The sequence below is a fragment of the Cynocephalus volans genome, chromosome 15 (assembly GCF_027409185.1).
Source record: "Cynocephalus volans isolate mCynVol1 chromosome 15, mCynVol1.pri, whole genome shotgun sequence".
In the NCBI taxonomy this organism is placed as follows: domain Eukaryota; kingdom Metazoa; phylum Chordata; class Mammalia; order Dermoptera; family Cynocephalidae; genus Cynocephalus; species Cynocephalus volans.
In genome coordinates this window covers 63,399,787-63,417,548 of record NC_084474.1, presented here as the reverse complement: position 1 = coordinate 63,417,548, position 17,762 = coordinate 63,399,787, and the positions used below count along the sequence as shown (strand labels likewise).

Sequence of the window (17,762 nt, the reverse complement as noted above, 5' to 3'; positions counted from 1 at the left end):
GTTTTTTTAATCCGTTGGTATACACATATACATATACACATACATACATACATACATACATATATATGTATGTATATACACAATGGAATACTATTAAGTTATTTTTAAAAAATGAAATCCTGTTATTTGCAGCAACATGGATGGAACTGGAGACCATTATGTTAAGTGAAATAAACCAGATACAGAAGGACAAATACTGTATGATCTCACTCAAATGTGGAATCTAAGAAAAAAAATGATACTCATAGAAGTAGAGTAGAATAATTATTACCAGAGGCTGATGGGGGCAGGTGGAGCAAGGTAGAGAGGAAGTGGTGGATTAATGGGTAAAAAGCTATGCTATCTACCCTAAGTGAACCAATGTACCAAATAGGCATGTATTGAAACAACACACTGTATCCCACAAATATGTATAAATAAATGCTGAAAAAAGAAATCCTAAAGACATTAGCAGACAAGGATATAAATGTGTACGCCCAAGGATATCCACTGAATGTTAAGCCTGTGATTAAGAGCATGGACCCTAAGGTCAAATGACCTGTGTTCCTATTAATTTTGTCCCCTTGTGCACATCATTCACCTTCTCTCTGCCTCATTTATAAAAGGCACTGATAATTGTCCCTACCTCGTAGGGTTTATATGATCATAATAAATAAATGAGTTAATATGTAAAAGATGTTTAGGATGGTTTGTTTCTAATAATAGAAAAGTTAGAAATAGCCTACATATTCATTGATTTAATAAAACAATTTAATATTTAAAATACTTAAAGATATTCATATAATAATAGAGAAATAGGTAAGTGTTATCGTAATATATTAAGTATGAATGCTGAATAGTTGTATACCAAAAAAAAGTTAACTTTAGTTATTTTTTTGGTGATGTAATTGTAGATTATATTTTTCCTTCTTGATCACCGCTATTTTCTAAATTTTCTACAAAGGAAATGTGTAATATAATAAAAGTTGTCTTTTTAACCCCTGTAGAATTAGTAATAACAGCTAACATTTGTTGACGGGTTATGATAGGTCAGGTGTTTTTCTAAGCACTTTATATATACATATGTAACTATGTATAAATATGTTCATTGCTTACAATTACCCTATGAGGCAGGTGCTATGAGGATCATCTTCATTTAACAGATTAGGAAACTGAGGCACAGAGAGGTAAAGTAACTTGCCTAAAGTCCTCCATCTAGTAAGCAGTGGAGATGGGATTTGAATCCAGGATGTGTGACCCAGGTTCTGTTTTTAGGTTAGGTACTCTCTTTGTGTGATTTCAGTAACCCAAAAGAGCACTGAGCTACAGCAGCTGCAACAATACCCTAGTTGGATACACTGCTTACAGGAAATGAAGAAAGAGTGCCTCTTCTTCCTTGTGTTTTTACCAACTAATAGATAAATGGGGGGTTTCAGGTCTCCAGTCTTTCCCTTAGTTATTTTGCTTAGTAAATGAGGAGAGTATATCAGACGATGTGTTAAAATTAGCTCTCCTGTGTATCCCTTAAAAAGAGCTCATTGATTTTACACTACATTAACCAAACTGGAAATAGTTTGTTTTTTTAAAATCTTAAACTGAAATAGTTGTGAAGTAGCACGTAAATCTTTCCCTATCGTATCATTCAAATAGTCCTGAATATAGCTTCAGGGTCCCCTGAGTGTGTCTTCTAATCTCTTTCAGATGTGCAGAAGATTAGACAGAAAAGTACTGGAACAAAGTGACCTTAGGCCCTGCAAACACGTAAGAGTCAATATATTGAGTTCCAGTAGCAATAAAGTATAGAACAAAGCTGTTCCTTTAGTTCAGAGAACATAATTACCACAGATCGAAGGCATTGTGAGGTGACAATGGATTTTCAGCAATTGTGTGTTCCTGTTCTAGAATTTCTGTTTTTATGCAAGCAGTTAAATCATAATTGATGTGTTTTTGTGTTTCTATTAAACACTGAAAATTAGGTGTTTCAGAGTAATAATATCACATTAGGAAATAATCTCTTAAACCTGGTGACTGCAACTACAGGACCTATTTTTGAAAATTGCCCACTTTTATTATTTAATAACCAACTTGATCATTTACTAGCACACAAGGCTGGTTGAATTAGGCTGTCAGGAATTACATGTCACTGGATAGCACTGCCTATCATGAATCCTTGAGATTGTGTTAAATTCCACAGTTTAGCCAGTGCATTGCTCAACAGCAACTAATTAAGCTCAGATTGCTTCTTGGAGCTCATAACATCATTAGACAAAGTCTCTGCCATCCAGAAGAAAAAACTGGTCTCGGTCCTGATAAATTGCCACCCTAATCTTTCTAGAATTCTGCTGAGATCTGAGAGTCACCGCTGTCTTCTAGCTAATGGGTCACTCTTGATCTCTTTCCCAGAAAAGGCTGGGCTTCCTGAGAGGTCCTGGATGCCAGAGAAGGGATTTTCCTCTCTTGCTGTTGTTACCTACCTTCCCCTCTAGCAAAACTAATAAAACTCATCAAAGAATCTGTTTACTGGCGGGCCAAAATCTGGCTGCATCTTGTACCTATGGCCCATCTTGGCTTGTTAGGGCGATGGTAATGTATAGTTTACTTAAGAACCTCTCTTGTTCCCTGGCTTTTTCCCACTGCCTTCCTGAGGAAGAGGCCTGGTATTGTAAAAGTAACATGAGGATTTGGTCCTGGGTGGGATGCATCCCCTGCAAGTCTTGAGCAGATAAGCTTTGGTTTCCTCAATACTAGAACAGTGAGATTAATGTCTGCCTTATAAACTTGCCAAGATTAGATGATATAAAGAATAGAAAGCATCTTGCACAGGGCCCAGGACCTAGTAGGCACTCAATAAATAGTTGTTATTATGATAATGATTATTGTTCACTGCTTCTTAAAAACCCAAGGATTTAGATTATTCATATTTTCCTCAGCTCAGAAATATGAGCTGGCTCTGGGTTTTAGACCAGAAGAGTCATAAATTGTGTTGTAGGAGTTAAATAATAAGGTCAAATAAAATTGTACACCGAGATCTATTTTCCCAAAGCATGTGGAATTTCATCTTTTTTTTTGAAGTTCCTATTTTTCTTCTTCCTGTCATTCTCTCTTGCCTCTTCCACGCCTCCCCCCCCCCAATCTATGGGAATATTTTCATTATTACTATTTCAGAACTATGTTTTTGTTATAGTGAATTTATATGAATTATTCTACCACACAGCATGTTTCTGTTATAAGTACACACCCAACTCTAGTCTGTACTCAAAATGTAATGTGAACTTTGTAAACTAATGAACAACCACGCTCCCACTCCAGAGCTAAAATTCCAAATTTGAGTGTAATTCACAGTTTCCATCTCTGCCATTGGGTTTGGAAATGTTAAATTCCTGCTTTTGATTAAGGTCCTGTTCTTTATAGAAAAGCTGAAGCTGCAGTCAGAGAAAGTCAGTAATCAGATAGTGCTGGTTCCAGCAGTTTCTAGAGCCCAGGCTTTCTTCCTGACTGCTTCTAACTGGTTGACTGCCTCCAGACCTAACATGCCAAATTTAAGTGTGACTGACTAGCTGACTGCAAAGCCCAAAGATAAACTCTCTTGGAAAAACTACGTTTGGACTGATAAGTATGTTTTTCCTTTTGCTTAAATTTTGGGCTGGTACATTGTTACATTGTTGCTGAGTGGGAGCTTAACACATGGGAACAGGTGTGCATTTCTTGCGCAGCTTGGGTCACTGTTGGTAGTCTGCTGGAAGACTGGCATTTTTATGAAACCGGCCTCACTGTGCTTCTAGGCAGTAATTATGAAATGATGTCTTGTACTCGTGTCTTCTTCTCTTGTTTGCTTTGAGGGAAACGCTGAGAGCCTGGAAGCTCTGGAATGTTGGCACTTGCTGAGTTACAGTGTACAGACACAGAGAGCCGGGGGCCTCAGCAGGCCAGCGTGCTCTCGGGTGTCCTTTCCTTCATGCTTCTCTCTCTCCCCTGTTGTTTTTCAGGTAGTGAAGCTGATTTTAGCTCCTCAAGCAGCACGGGCAGCATTTCCGCTCCTGAGGTCCATATGTCTACTGCTGGAAGCAAGCGGTCTTCTTTTACACGCAAGTAGGCACTGCCTCCTGCTCTGTAATTAAGGCACCTTACACAGGTGACTCACCTGCACCTTGTGTATTTATAGAACCACCAGATTACAGTCTGTTCATATTTTATTATTACTCAGGGAGTTGTCTGGGTTTTTCTAACAGTGATTTGAAATTGTCACTTTTTTCCTCACCTTACCTACTTTGGTCACATTGCTTGGCCTGTGTCTGTCCACCCATGGCTGTCTGTCATCCAGTGCTCGGCTCTGTGTCCACTCATCCTCCCCCTTCTCTCTTTCTCTCATTCACCTGTGTACTCACCTGGGTATTAAGTGAGTTGTTTCCCACTTTCCTCCCCATCTCCCCTTCAGGAATCTATGAGCTGTGAAGCCTCTGACTTCACCGTTTCTTTCCTCTAGCTGGGCTTCCACGTCATCTTTGTGAAGGAAGCATGGTTACCCCTGACCACTCCCAACATTTACTTGGGGAAGGAGCGAAGAAAGTGTAACGTTCATGGCCACCACTGCAAGAGGCTAGCACGGGAGCCAAGGAGCTGAGGGTGTGGACTCTGGAGCCAGGCAGCCTTGTTTTGATGCCAGTGCCACCATCTATAGGCTGTGTGAAGCTGTTTAACTTCTTTAGGCCTCAGTTTCCACAGCTGTAATACAGAGCTGTAGTCATACCTGCCTCGTGGGGTTTATTGTTAGGATTAAGTGAGCTAATGCAGGTAAAGTGCTGGGTTATTTACTGGAGCACAGTAACCATCAGTGAATGTTCACCATTCATGTTATTTGAATTGGGCAAGAGGACTGTGCGAAAATGGGAGTCCCTGCTCACATTCAACGGGAGGGGCTGTAAGCTCCAGGATTCTCTGCTTGCCAGTGGCTTTATTCACTCAACAAGTATTCATGGAGCATCTACTCTGAGGCAAGGTCTAGAGATACAGCAGTAAACAATACTCCATGAGAATGATATTCATTCCGGTAGGGCTTAGATAATAAAGAAATAAATGATATAATTATTTTTAAAAACATGCAAGGAGAAGATATAGAGAGTAATGGGATGTGGTATATTTTAGATGGGCTGGTTCCAGGAGACGTCGGTGATGAGGTGAGCTCTGAGCAGGGACCTGAAGGAAGCAACAGGATAAGCCACAGCAACACCTGGGAATGACTCTGTCAAATCACTTGACTGTCCTGGGCTCAGTGTCCAAATTTGTAAAAAGGGAGTTGGACTATATTTTTAAAGTCTCTTCCTGGAGAAAAACCATTTAGTTTCTAAAATATTGCATTTCCAGGACTCAGCTAGCAAATATTTTCTATTACTCTTGGGTGAGCAAATGCTTTGGCTGATGTTTACAAAGGGAACATGAGACCCCCAGTACACATTTTTAACCTTGAAAGTAAAGCTGAAATCAAACAAACCTGTAACAGGAGTGAAGTCCACAGTAAAAAAGCACAAGCGCTCTATCCCCAGACCCCCTCTATTTTGGAAATAAAGTGACTCTGAGATTACAGGGCATGAATTTAAACATTCTCTATATAAACCAGATGTGGCTTGTTCTGAGAATAAACCACTTATGTAACCCATTCAAGAAATTGGCACATACCCATGTTACAAGGTATCAAAGAACTTAGAGAAGCCAAAAACCAAAAGTCCTTTAGAAGTCAATTACTAACTCTGCTGATATTTCTAAGAAATTCTCTTTCTTAAATTAAAATGCTAACCTGTTCAGAAGCAGACAGAAGTGAGAGAGAGGAAAAAAACAAGCTTAGAATTTGGAGTCAGACAGATCCGGGCTTCAGGTCAGCCTCCATTGTTTATCAGGTATATAGCCCCAAGCCTCAGTTTCCTGTTCTGGAAAATGGGCTAATAATGTATCTACCTCACTAAGCTAAATAAGCTGATAAATGTGAGTGCTTGACACGGTGCCCAGAACTTAGTAAAAGGGTCAATAAATGGCTATTCTTGTCAGTTATGGTAAAGGTAATACTAATAGACACTCTGCTGCTGCTGATGGTGGTGTGGTGATCAGGGTGACTGTGATTATATTAGTCTGCTAGGGCTGCACAGCAAAGTACCACGGACTGGGTAGCCTAAACCACAGAGATTTCTTTACCCACAACTCAGGAGACTGGAAGTCCAAGATCAAGGTGCCTAGAGGGTTGGTCTCTTTTGAGGCCTCTCTCCTTGGCCTGGATGCAGATGGCTGTCTTCTCCCTGTCACTACATTGTCTTTCCTCTATTCATGTATGTGTCCAATTCCCTCTTCCTCTAAGGACACCAGTTAAATTGGATTAGGGCCCACCCTAATTGTCTCATTTTAATATAATCCTCTTTAAAAGCACTATCTCCAAATACAGTCACATTCTGAGGTACTGGGAGTTAGGGCTTCAATATATGAATTTGGGGAAGGCACCGTTCAGCCTTGAACAATGATCACGGTGATGATGATCGTGTATGTTACTGTCATAGACAGGAACATACGTGAAGTAAAGGGCCATGGCTGGGAATAGAAATTCACCTGGACCTCTTGTGAGGTTTCTTTCTTCACTTCTCCTTTTCTCTTACTTTCCAGTTACAATATTGAGGTATGAAGGAAGCGTGCAGGGTCAGCAGAATTTTCTCTCCTCTGTGGACTGTGTTGTTCTTGTTCACCAGACCAAGGGATTTGGGGTGGGCTGAGGAGGGTAGCATTAGGTTTGCCTGTTCACGGCCATGACATGCATAGAACCCAAGCTGCTTCTTTGAAAATGTTTTTTATCATCGTCTATGATGTTTGTACCTATATGTTAGCATTTGAACTAAACTAAATGAAAGGAACAGAACTGGTATATTTAAGCAGGTAGGGTTTTTTTTGTTTGTTTGTTTTTTGAAATTAGCTATTATAAACAGTCTAACCATTCATTTCCTGAAATATATGTGAAGACTTGATTATACTTTAGTAATGTTTTAAAGCTTGGAGAGTCTTTGCTTTATTCTGTGTAGCAGATGAGTTCTTACCAAACCCTCATCTAAGTTAATTTGTGTTTCACTAATTATGCCCCTTAGTGCGTCATCACACTAACAGTATCAGTGATGATGTTTTCAGGTTATAACCATATACATAGCCAGTGCCTAACAAGCCCAAAGCAATGTACTACATATGTATAAAATGTGAGAGATTTCTGTAGAATTAGGAGATCTGCATTTGAATCCCATTTCACCTGTGTATACATGGATCAGTTATCTCCCCTGAGACTCAGTGAGTTCATGTGTAAGAGGAAGTTAGTGATTGTACTGGCCTTATAGGCTGATGCCAAAGAGGAGTGAAACTATGTTCATAAAGTGCCTGGAACAGCACTAGGGTCACAGAAGGTCCTCAGCAAAGGTTAATTCAGAATAAAACTCCCTAGGTCAAAATTAGGGTTAGCTAATTTTCTCCTAACTTGTAATGGTTAATCCTCCATATATCTCATGGTCACACTGAGAAATAGTCAGGTTGGTTGGTGCCAGACTTAGGAGTGAAGCATGGAGAAGAAAATCCAAGCCAGAGGACATTCCTTGCAGCTACTCATGAAGTTGTTCCCGTCCCTGGGCTGCTGAAGTTGGTTTGTCACAAAGCCATCAGCCCATCTGTTCCATATAAAGTGTCCCCTTCTCACGAAAAGGAGAGTCTATTTGGATAGTGTCAATATGAAAGAACTTTTAACTTTAGAATTTGGTGATGTTTCATTTATGTGTGATTTTATGGGTTGAAAGCCAGTTGAAATTATATTCGATTTCAAATAAGTAATTATGGTTTGGGGGCCAAGTTATACCCACAAGAACACTCCCATTCATATTTACACATGTTTCTTGTTGAGATATGTTAGTTGAATACAGTTGTAATTAAAATTCCAAAGAGGGGATTGTCAAAAAGCAGTCTGCTATATGCAAGATACCTTGTTCCCTTTTATTTTCTTGTAATGTCATCAAGTAAGATTCCTGACACAGAACTGTTATCCTATTTCAGTACTTTCAACATTCTCAAGATGCTTTCCTACGCTAGTGGGTAGCAAATCTCTGGAACTAGATGAACAGGGAAGTCCAAACAAGTTTATCTTGTAATTATAGTCTACAGTTGAGTTGCACTTAATAACAGCTTATCGAATGCATTTTCATGCATTCTTTGATTTGATTTTCGCATCAATTCTGCAAGGAAGTCAGGAAAGGTGTGTGTGTGTATATATATATATGTATATCTATGTGATACATAGATATATATATGAGAGTATAAATATACATATCACCATATGTTAAGTGGCTTACTTGCCTCAATTCCTAGTAAGTGGCAGTGCCAGCACTTGAACCCATTTTATGCATTCACCAGTCATTTAGGGAGCACCTACTATGTGCCAGGAAGTAGTGAGGATGTGAAAGAACAGGCCATGTTCCTGCCCTCAAGGATGTCCGGTCTAGTGGGAAAGACAAGTAGGAATGCAGTTGTGATGCCATACGATAAGTTTCATGAGGGAAGTCTGCACAGAGTATTAGGGAGCACCATGGAGTAGCACCTACATTGGCCTAGGAAAGGAAGAATTCAGAGAAGGCTGCTTGGAGAAGGTTCCCGTCAGTCCCAAAGTAGGAGTATCCTGGTATCCAGGGACTTAGGGAAGGCAGCAGGAGGAAAAATTCTAGGCAGAAGAAACTATAAGTTCAAAAACCTAAGGATGATCAAGAGCATGAATCCTGCAGGAAACTGTAAGCTGTTTGGACTGCCGGAGTACCCTGCGGGGTGGGAGGAGTGGTGGTGGATGGGGCTGGATGGGTGGTGGGATTGGACCTTGTGAGCTATCTTAGTCCGGCCTTTATTCCAGAGGCATGTGAACCACTGAATGTCTTTGAGGAGAGCAGTGATATTCAAATTCCATTTTAGAAAGGCCACTACAGCCACAGGTCAGCCTCTTGCTGGAGGGGCAAGGCAAGAGGCAGGAAACTAAGAGGGGCCTTTACAACATTCAGTAGTTAAGTGATAAAGGTTGTATTAAGTCATTGGGGATGGAAAGAAAAGAAAAAACTTAAGTGGTCAAAATTATAGACTTCATATATTTTTGTGGGCTCTGTTTATCTCTCCTGTTTTCTCCTCCCCGTTTATGGGCAATGGCCATGCTCCCCATCCTCCAAAGGAACGACCTTAATTTTTCTACCCCAACATGAACCAACCCCATATATTTCTAAACTGAAACAGGTGTAACTGGAACAAAAACCACATCTTTGAAACAGCCTCCAAAATAAACCTAAGCCAAATCAATATTTTACATGGTGTGTATTCTTAGCAGGCAATTGGATTTAATCCAAAACAAGCTTCATGGTCAGAAACTATTTGAGAGAACAGCAGAGGGAGAGGTTGCTTGTGCTAATGATACAAGGAGAGAGAATACCAGACAGGTGGAAAGAGGCAGCTCATGAGGACAGTTTGCACTAATAATTATATTTCTCCTTTTGCCTCTATAAATTGGGTTTCCTTAGTAGTAACTAGCTTTAAGGAGTCAGACATTAGCACTCAGGCATCTCTAGCTCCAAGGATTTTAACATTTTTCATGCTTTTCTCTCAGTCGAGGTCCACATGGGCGGAGCAATGGAGCTTCATCGTACAAATCTGGCAGCAGTCCACCCTCCCCACGAGAAAAGGACCTTCTGTCCATGCTGTGCAGGAATCAGCTGAGCCCTGTTAACATCCATCCCGGTTACACACCTTCTTCCCCAAGTAGTAGCAACTCAGGCTCCTACAAAGGAAGTGACTGCAGCCCCATCATGAGGTGAGTCCACCTCCTAATTTACGCCTCTGAGTTTCTCCAACTTGGTATGCTTTTCCTTAAAAAAAAAAATGTTATACAGCTCTTGATCCTCTGCCCTATTCTGCAATAAAACACCTCTCTGCTTTCCCAAGGTCAGCTAATACTTTAAGGGCTGCTGCAGAAAGAGCACAAACCACAATTTTTAACAAGGTATAGCAGTCCAGGCAGTTACTGGATATAGAGAGAGAATGTTACAGTGGCAGTAGGAGGGACCTATTCCCTCAGAACAGGGAAGAATCATACATGTGTTCATTCATTCTCACACCTCATGTTTATTGTGCAGTGTTAAGTACTGGGAATAGAGCAGTGAGCAACAGAGATGGCCCCTGTGCTTACTGCCCAGAGGAGAAGAACATTAATCATCTGCTAAAGATCAGATGTGTTCCCCAAGAGTTCATGTATTGGAAACTTGATCTCCATTGTAACAGTGTTAAGAGGGTGGGAAATCCAGTTACAGTATCTGAAGGGTGGGGCCTTTTAGAGGTGATTAGATTGTGAGGACTGTGCCTTTGTGAATGGATTGATTCATATATGGGGTAATGGATGTGGTTCTAACGGTTTTATAAGGAGAGTGAGTGAGAAGGGTGGCTCTCTTGCTCAGCCCATTCTTGCCATGTGACACCCTCATTGCCACAAGACCCTGTAGAGAGTTCCCACCCAGAAGAAGGCCCTCACCAGATATGTTCCCTGGACTTTGGACTTTCCAGCCTCCAAAACTGAAAGAAATAAATTTTATTCCTTTATAAATTACTCAGTTTCAGATATTCTGTTATAAGCAACAGAAATGAACTAATACACCATCTAATGGCAAAAACAAATTAAAATTATTCTGCAAGCTCCTGCTGCTATATAAGTGTGTAAAAGGGGGGGAGGGGGTTCAGCTTAGTCTGGAGGGATTGGGGAGGACTCCCTTAGAGAGTGAAATTGGAGGGAGATCTTAAAGGCAAGCAAGAACTTAATTAGTATGGGGTTGCAGGGACTGTGGAGCAGAAAGACGGAACTGCACATCCAAAGCCACCGCAGGAGGACGGGTGGGCTGGGAACTAGACACAGGCATCTTGGATGGAGTGCAGGCTCAGGGGCGCAGAGTGGCGCAGTGGCTTGGCTTGGGTCCAGAGTTTAGGAAAAAGCTGGCAGCCTCCTCTCTCAGTCTCCTCCTTCCTTCTAGACATCCCTGTTCTCATTAATCAGCTCTCTTACAGCAGGGATGCCCAGAATCTTGGCCTGAGAGGGACCGAGATTCCAGCTAGGGCTCTTTTGTAGAACTTTGAGTACCTCGCTTCAAAAACACACTGGTGAGAATGAAGTAGAAGAAACTGGTTCCCTTCAGAGCAAAGAACTTTCCATTTCCACCAAATCATCACATTCACATCAGGGACTGATTTCAGAACAATTTTAATTCAACTAGCAACAATCAGGATTTTTTTCTGGCCAGTGCACGGAACAATCAGGATCTTTAGGCAGTGGCATATTGTATGGAAAGTTAGATCACCTCGTTCCTCTCCTACCCTCCTGCCTCCCGCACTCATTGTCCTTTAACATAACAGCATGTTATTTTGAACTGACATCTCAGGCCTGTGGACAATTGTGCATTATTTTGAATGAGATCATTCCTAAGCCATAGAAAATCCTCTCTCTCCACTGTCCCTACCCCCTGCACAAAGACACAGACATTCCTCAATCTTCCAAGTAATTAACAGTCCTAAGATTGGCAGGCATATTGTAGTCCACCTTCTGAAGTGAGGTCACCCATTATTGAGGTTTAAGACGCAACACACAGCTGCCATTCCTTCTCAAGCTGTTAGCTGTATGTCTTAGTTTGTTTCGGCTGCTATAACAAAGTACCATAAACTGGGTGGCTTATACACAACAGAAGTGTGTATCTCACAGTTCTGGAGACTGGGAGTCCCACATGAGCATGCCAGCTTGGCCTGGTTCTGGGGAAGGCTCTCTTCTGGGTTGCAGACTGCTAACTTCTTGTTGTATCCTCCCAAGGTGCAAAGAGAAGGAGAGAGCTCTCTGGGGTCTCTTTTATAAGGTCCCTAATCCTCTTTATGAGAGCTCCACCCTCATGACCTAATTACCTCCCAAAGACCCCATCTGCTAGACCATTCCCTTGGGGGTTAGGATTTCAAAATTTGAATTTTGGGGGGATATAAATATTCAGTCCATAATACTGTGTGTTACTTTTCTTTTTATAGAAAAGGATACAGGGCAAAAAGTAACATTTAATTACTTGGATTATTTCAGACGGTCTGGAAAGTATATGTCTTGCGGAGAAAATCATGGCATCAAACCCCCAAATCCAGAGCAGTATTTGACTCCTCTGCAGCAGAAAGAGGTTACAGTGAGGCACCTAAAGACCAAGCTGAAGGAATCAGAGTCACGACTTCATGAAAGGTGAATCTGCATTTCTTGTACTGTTTGCTTTAGGATAGTTTTTTCCCCATAAAATGAAATATGAACCCAAACTATAGTAAATTAGAAAAGAAAAAAAAATGGTTTTAATTTTTGTCACATTTCTTAAATCAGTCTCTGAACAGAGCCATTTCATAATTTTGTGTGATTTTGCTGTTTAAGGAGTTCAGGGGGGGTGGGTTAAGGGGACCCTCTGTTTTTTCTGGGTGCATACAGCTTTGACATGAACCATTGGGTGTGTGGCATGACTATTTTTAAATAGCAGAAACACTTGCAGGAACAATCCCATACTTTTAGCAGAATGGGTCACACGGTGGGCCCCATTAAACTCTGTTTCTCTCTGTGAGAGAGTGGATATCTTTGTGTATTGTAATTCCTGAAGGCTATTTCTGTGCTCAAGGAAGAGGTTTGTTATTCTTGGCTAAGTGTTAATAAGCATGCCCTGCTTAAGAGATCTTATCTCAGAGAGAAGACCTCTGACATATTGGGGGCAGGCCAGTTTTCCTGCTCCATGGTTTTCCCCTGGACCATTTTGGGACAAATTAACAGAGCTCTCACCAGGGTAGCTGTGAACTCAGGGAAGCCTGGGGACTGCTTTAGCACATGGCTGTTTGATCAGCCCAGACCTCCTCCTCTGCTGCCACAAGGATATGGAGAAGACCCAGTGACCTTAGTTTATAAAACTGGGGGCAGACAAGGGCATAGGCTGTGAGGAGGGGCATTTTTCATCTTCTGTGATAATTTGGTTCTTCACTCCCCTGTAATAATAGACTTGAGATCCAAACTTACCTCTGGCATGAGTCATACTGTACTTTCTGGAAGTGTGTTTGGTTTTTGATTTGAGGAATCCATAGGAGGATTTGAGCACTCGCGGGAGGGAGGGATTGGAAAGGAGCAAAACTTGAGAAACTTTCAAGCCTAAACTTAAAGAAGCAATACTAACATCTCTTTACATGTATGAGGATCCTGACTACCTGGTCTTTATATCCACTGACAATATGAGGACATATATTTACATTGTCTATGAGGAAATTATATTACATAATTAAAAAATTTTATCAGAAAGAATTTCTTGACAAAGGTCATGAAACAGATTCTTGTGAAAGATCTAAAAAATAGGATAGATTCTCCTCAGTGCAGGATAGATTCAATATCATCTTACCTAAAAGGAGATAGAATAAGCAACTTTTTACAAAGTCCTTGCTACGTGTAGCATTTCCTGGTTTTAAAAAATTTTAAATTATCATCAGAATATGACCAGAACAATTTTGCAAGGCTAAAGCTTATCAGTTCATCTTCTGTCTTTGATAAGTAATTAAAAGCTAAATGGTCTTTGCTCCCACAAGCTGTAGACATTATGAAAGGGTAGGCTATGGAGATAAAAGCAGGCTAAGAGATTCTAATGTGTTCTAATAATAAAATTTCAAATATTAAGTAGTGAGTAGAGGATAATGTTTGTAAAGTACTTGGTGTAATGCTGACACGCAGTGAGCGCTCAAAAAAGGAAAAAGGAAACAATGGTAGATATTTTGATTCTGATTCAGATTACTGTTATTACTGTAGCTATTTTACAATTAAACGGCTAGTATCTGCCAAAGGAAAAAAAAATCAAAACTGATTTAACCTGTTTCAAGTGGAGAGCACGGGCTCTTGGCTGTGTGTCAGAATTGCTTGTTGCCTGGTTCAGAGTTGACATTTTTCTTAACCATGCATGTCTTCCAACTCCAGAGAAACTGAAATTGTGGAGCTTAAGTCCCAGCTGGCCCGCATGAGAGAAGACTGGATTGAGGAAGAATGCCACCGGGTAGAGGCCCAGCTGGCACTCAAGGAAGCCAGGAAAGAGATTAAACAGCTCAAACAGGTCATCGAAACTATGAGGAGCAGCTTGGCTGATAAAGATAAAGGCATTCAGAAATATTTTGTGGACATAAACATACAAAACAAGAAGTTGGAGTCTCTACTTCAGAGCATGGAGATGGCACACAGTGGCTCCCTGAGGGATGAACTGTGTCTAGACTTCCCATGTGATTCCCCAGAGAAAAGCTTAACCCTAAACACCCCATTTGGTCATGTGGTGGATGGGTTCTCTCTGGAGGAGCAGGTCACTGAGCAAGGGGCCGACAGCGAGCTGCTGGTGGGAGATAGCATGGCGGATGGCACAGATTTGCTTGATGACATGGTGACAGCCACCACCACAGAATCTGGAGATCTGCAGTTTGTTCATTCCACTCCTGGGGCCGCAGTCCCTGAGATCCCCCGGGTGGCGGTGGGTCAGGAGGAGGGCAGCGTGGTGGTGGAGCAAGCCATCCAGACCGACGTGGTGTCCTACAGCCCCGCGGTGTCGGAGCTCATTCAGAACGTGCTCAAGCTCCGGGACCCCTGTCCCTCGAGCTCGGCATCCCCTGATGAGTCTGGGGCTGACTTCACGGAGAGCTTCCCAAAGCCCATCCCTGCCTTAGTGGTTGATCTAACTCCGAGAGATCCGAACTCAGCCATCCTATTGTCTCCCGTGGAGACCGCATACTCGACGGTGGACGTGGAAGCTCCCGAGAACCGCCTCATGAGGGAGCTGGACTTTGCAGCCTGCACGGAGCAAAGGCTGGACGGCCTCATCCCGCTGCCTCGGGGGCGCGTCGCGACACACTATTGGAGCAGCAGCTTCCTGGTGGATCTCCTGGCGGTGGCCGCCCCCGTGGTCCCCACCGTTCTGTGGGCATTCAGTACTCAGAGACGGGGGACAGATCCCGTCTACAACATCGGAGCCTTGCTCCGGGGCTGCTGTGTGGTGGCCCTGCATTCTCTCCGCCGCACCGCCTTCCATATCAAAACCTAAATGGAAGTTGTTACCGTGTGCCAATTTGTCACGTGTGGCATTGTGCCAGGTAGAGAGACAGCAGGTCGATCGATGGTCGTCTCTATTCTGTCGTTTTGCTCCTCGGTATTTGATTTGCACTATATTTAGTTGAAGCCTGTTCACTGTTTAAAACCGAAGGTATCTTCAGAGGCATGGAGACCTGGTTCCAGTAAATGTCCCAACAGTCTGGTTTAGAAAGCATGCTCATGACCCTGCCGTGTCGTCGAGGTACCTGTTCTTATCCTAGTGGTTCAGGAAGAGAAAATGCAGTTTGCACTTTCAAGACAGCTTCTCTAAGGCTGGCATGTTATCTCCTTGCTTTGCTTTGTGCCGTTTTCAAATGTGTAATTGTTCCAGCATTCCTATGGTCTTGTGCATAGCAGGAGACTGTAACCAAAAATAAAAATGTATTTGTGTAATTGGTTTGAAGAAGTCTTGAATAGCTCTTTAGTGTCTTACTTGGGGTTGATAAGGTTTGAATGTTTGCATTTTTTTACTAAATGTAGCTCCAAAGTCTAAAGTGGCTTGTTTGTTCCTAAACCTGTTAATTGATGAAACTATGTAAGTTTACAATGTACTAACTTATTTTTTGCTTATTATATATAGTGTTTTGTTGGAAATTGTTTGTAACCACGCACTTCAGCATGATCAAAATAAAGACTAGTGTTTCCATTTAAATAAATGTTTTATCCTCCTATAAAATAATTGTCTGTAAGTTTACTTGTATACATGATAAGAAAAACTAAATGGATAGCGGATCTTCCTTCTCTACCAATAGGGTCTGTAAAAATTGCAGTAAGAAATGAGAAAAAGGGAAAAATAATAAAGAAATGCGAGGATTTACTATCCCGACTTAAAAAGCATCATTTCTGAGTAAATATAGCTTTGTTTGCTTTTAAATTACTCATACACTTGTTTGTTCACATATTTGTTCAGGAAGCAAGTATTGAGTATTTTCAGAAAGTTGGGTTGATTTTTTAAGCATGCCAGGTGAGCAGGAGGAGAATATGGTAGTGACATATGCTCTTCTTCCATTGGAATGATAGGGTTGGGGGGGCTGGGAAGTGTGTTTGATCTATACTAATTCGCTTATTTTTCACATCAACCTTGTGAGGTGGGTATTGTCTTACAGATAAGGGAACTAAGCCTCAAAGAGGAAAGTTGCTCAGGATCTCATAGTTTATCTCCACACGCCAAGGTTTTTTCAAGTGTCTGTAATGCAAATGCCTTTTCTACTCTGTACCACACAAAGGGAAGATACCTAGAGAATATCCTAAATTCTCATCCAGAAACTCTCCTTACATAGCACTTACCTTTATTCTTTTTTTCTTATTCAACTTTGTAGCACTAAAAACCTTTTTAAAATTCTTTTTATTTTAGCATATTCATTATTACAAATCATAATTTTTCTTTATACTGTTTACCTGAACTATCACTCCCCAAACTCTCTCCCTCACTTCCCCCATCTCTAGTATCCTTAGGTTTGTTCTCTCCTTCTGAAAGTTCAACACATTGTTGTAGTCTTTTCTTTCTTTTTCTTTCTGTCTTCCTTCCTTTCTTTCCTTCTTTCTTAGCACCCTGTTATGAGTGAGGACATGTGATATTTCTCTTTCCTTGTCTGGCTTATTTCACTTAACATAATTTTCTCCAGACTCATCCATGTTGCTGCCAATGGCAGAATTTCATTCTTTTTTTATGGCTGAGTAGTATTCCATTGTGTATATATACCACATTTTCCTTATCCAGTTATCTATCAATGAACACTTAGGTTGGTTCCGTATTTTGGCTATTGTAAATAGAGCTGCAATGAATATGGGAGTGCAGGTATCCCTTCAACATAGCACTTACCTTTAAACATACAACTTTTTTATTTATTACGTCCAGGTTATTACCCATCCCGCCCACTGAAATATTTGTTCTATGAGAGCAGAATCTGTGTGCTGTTTTGTTCACAGATACACAAGGGTACTTCAAAAAGTTCATGGAAAGATTTGTATTACCTTTAAATACTATTTTTCCATGAACTTTTTGAAGTACCCTCTTATGTCAAGAACTTAGAACAGTACCTGGCACAGTAGGGGGTCTAAAACTAGCTGTTGAATGAATTAATTCATCCAAATACTTGTTTGGTACTACCATGCTAGTTAGGTACTTTACTGGGTCAGTCATTAATAGTGAAAGAGACAGACAAGGTTTCTGCTCTTAGGGAGCTTACACTCTGTGTCCATGAAAGACATGCCAACAAATAAACAGGAGAGTTTTAGATAGTGGTTAGTGCTCCAAAGAAAATAAACAAGCAGTTTTGACCAAGAGTGATGGGTGAAGGTAAGGAACACATCTCTAAAGAAACAACATTGGTGCTAATCAAAGAAAAACAGTCAAGTGAAGATGTAGGGGTAAAATGTTGTAAGAAGAACAAATGATGTTTTTATAACACGGTGAGCCCTGAGGCAGAAAAGTGCTTAGTATGTTATGGGAGCATCAAGGAGGCCATGGTGGCTAAGCACACTGAGGGGGAAGGGGAAGGTGGGTGCAGACAAGAAGCTGGTTCAACGGTGCTCTGTAAACCATGGTATGGGGCTGATTTTATTCCCAGTGTAATGAGAAAATATTGATGACTCTAAACAG

The 17,762-nt window shown here is 41.2% G+C and overlaps 1 protein-coding gene across 3 annotated transcripts in view; it reads left to right on the top strand.

Annotated features, from left to right (window-relative positions):
- SYBU (syntabulin) overlaps positions 1-15,670 on the top strand; it is a 71,105-nt gene extending 55,435 nt beyond the window's left edge. For all 3 annotated transcript variants that reach the window (XM_063079439.1, XM_063079440.1, XM_063079441.1), the window contains 4 exons: positions 3,966-4,068; positions 9,620-9,823; positions 12,113-12,262; positions 14,009-15,670. In XM_063079439.1, the coding sequence (XP_062935509.1) occupies positions 3,966-4,068; positions 9,620-9,823; positions 12,113-12,262; positions 14,009-15,113 (1,562 nt within the window). In that variant the 3' untranslated portion in view covers positions 15,114-15,670. The remainder of the gene's footprint in view (positions 1-3,965; positions 4,069-9,619; positions 9,824-12,112; positions 12,263-14,008) is intronic.
- Positions 15,671-17,762: the final 2,092 nt, after the last annotated feature.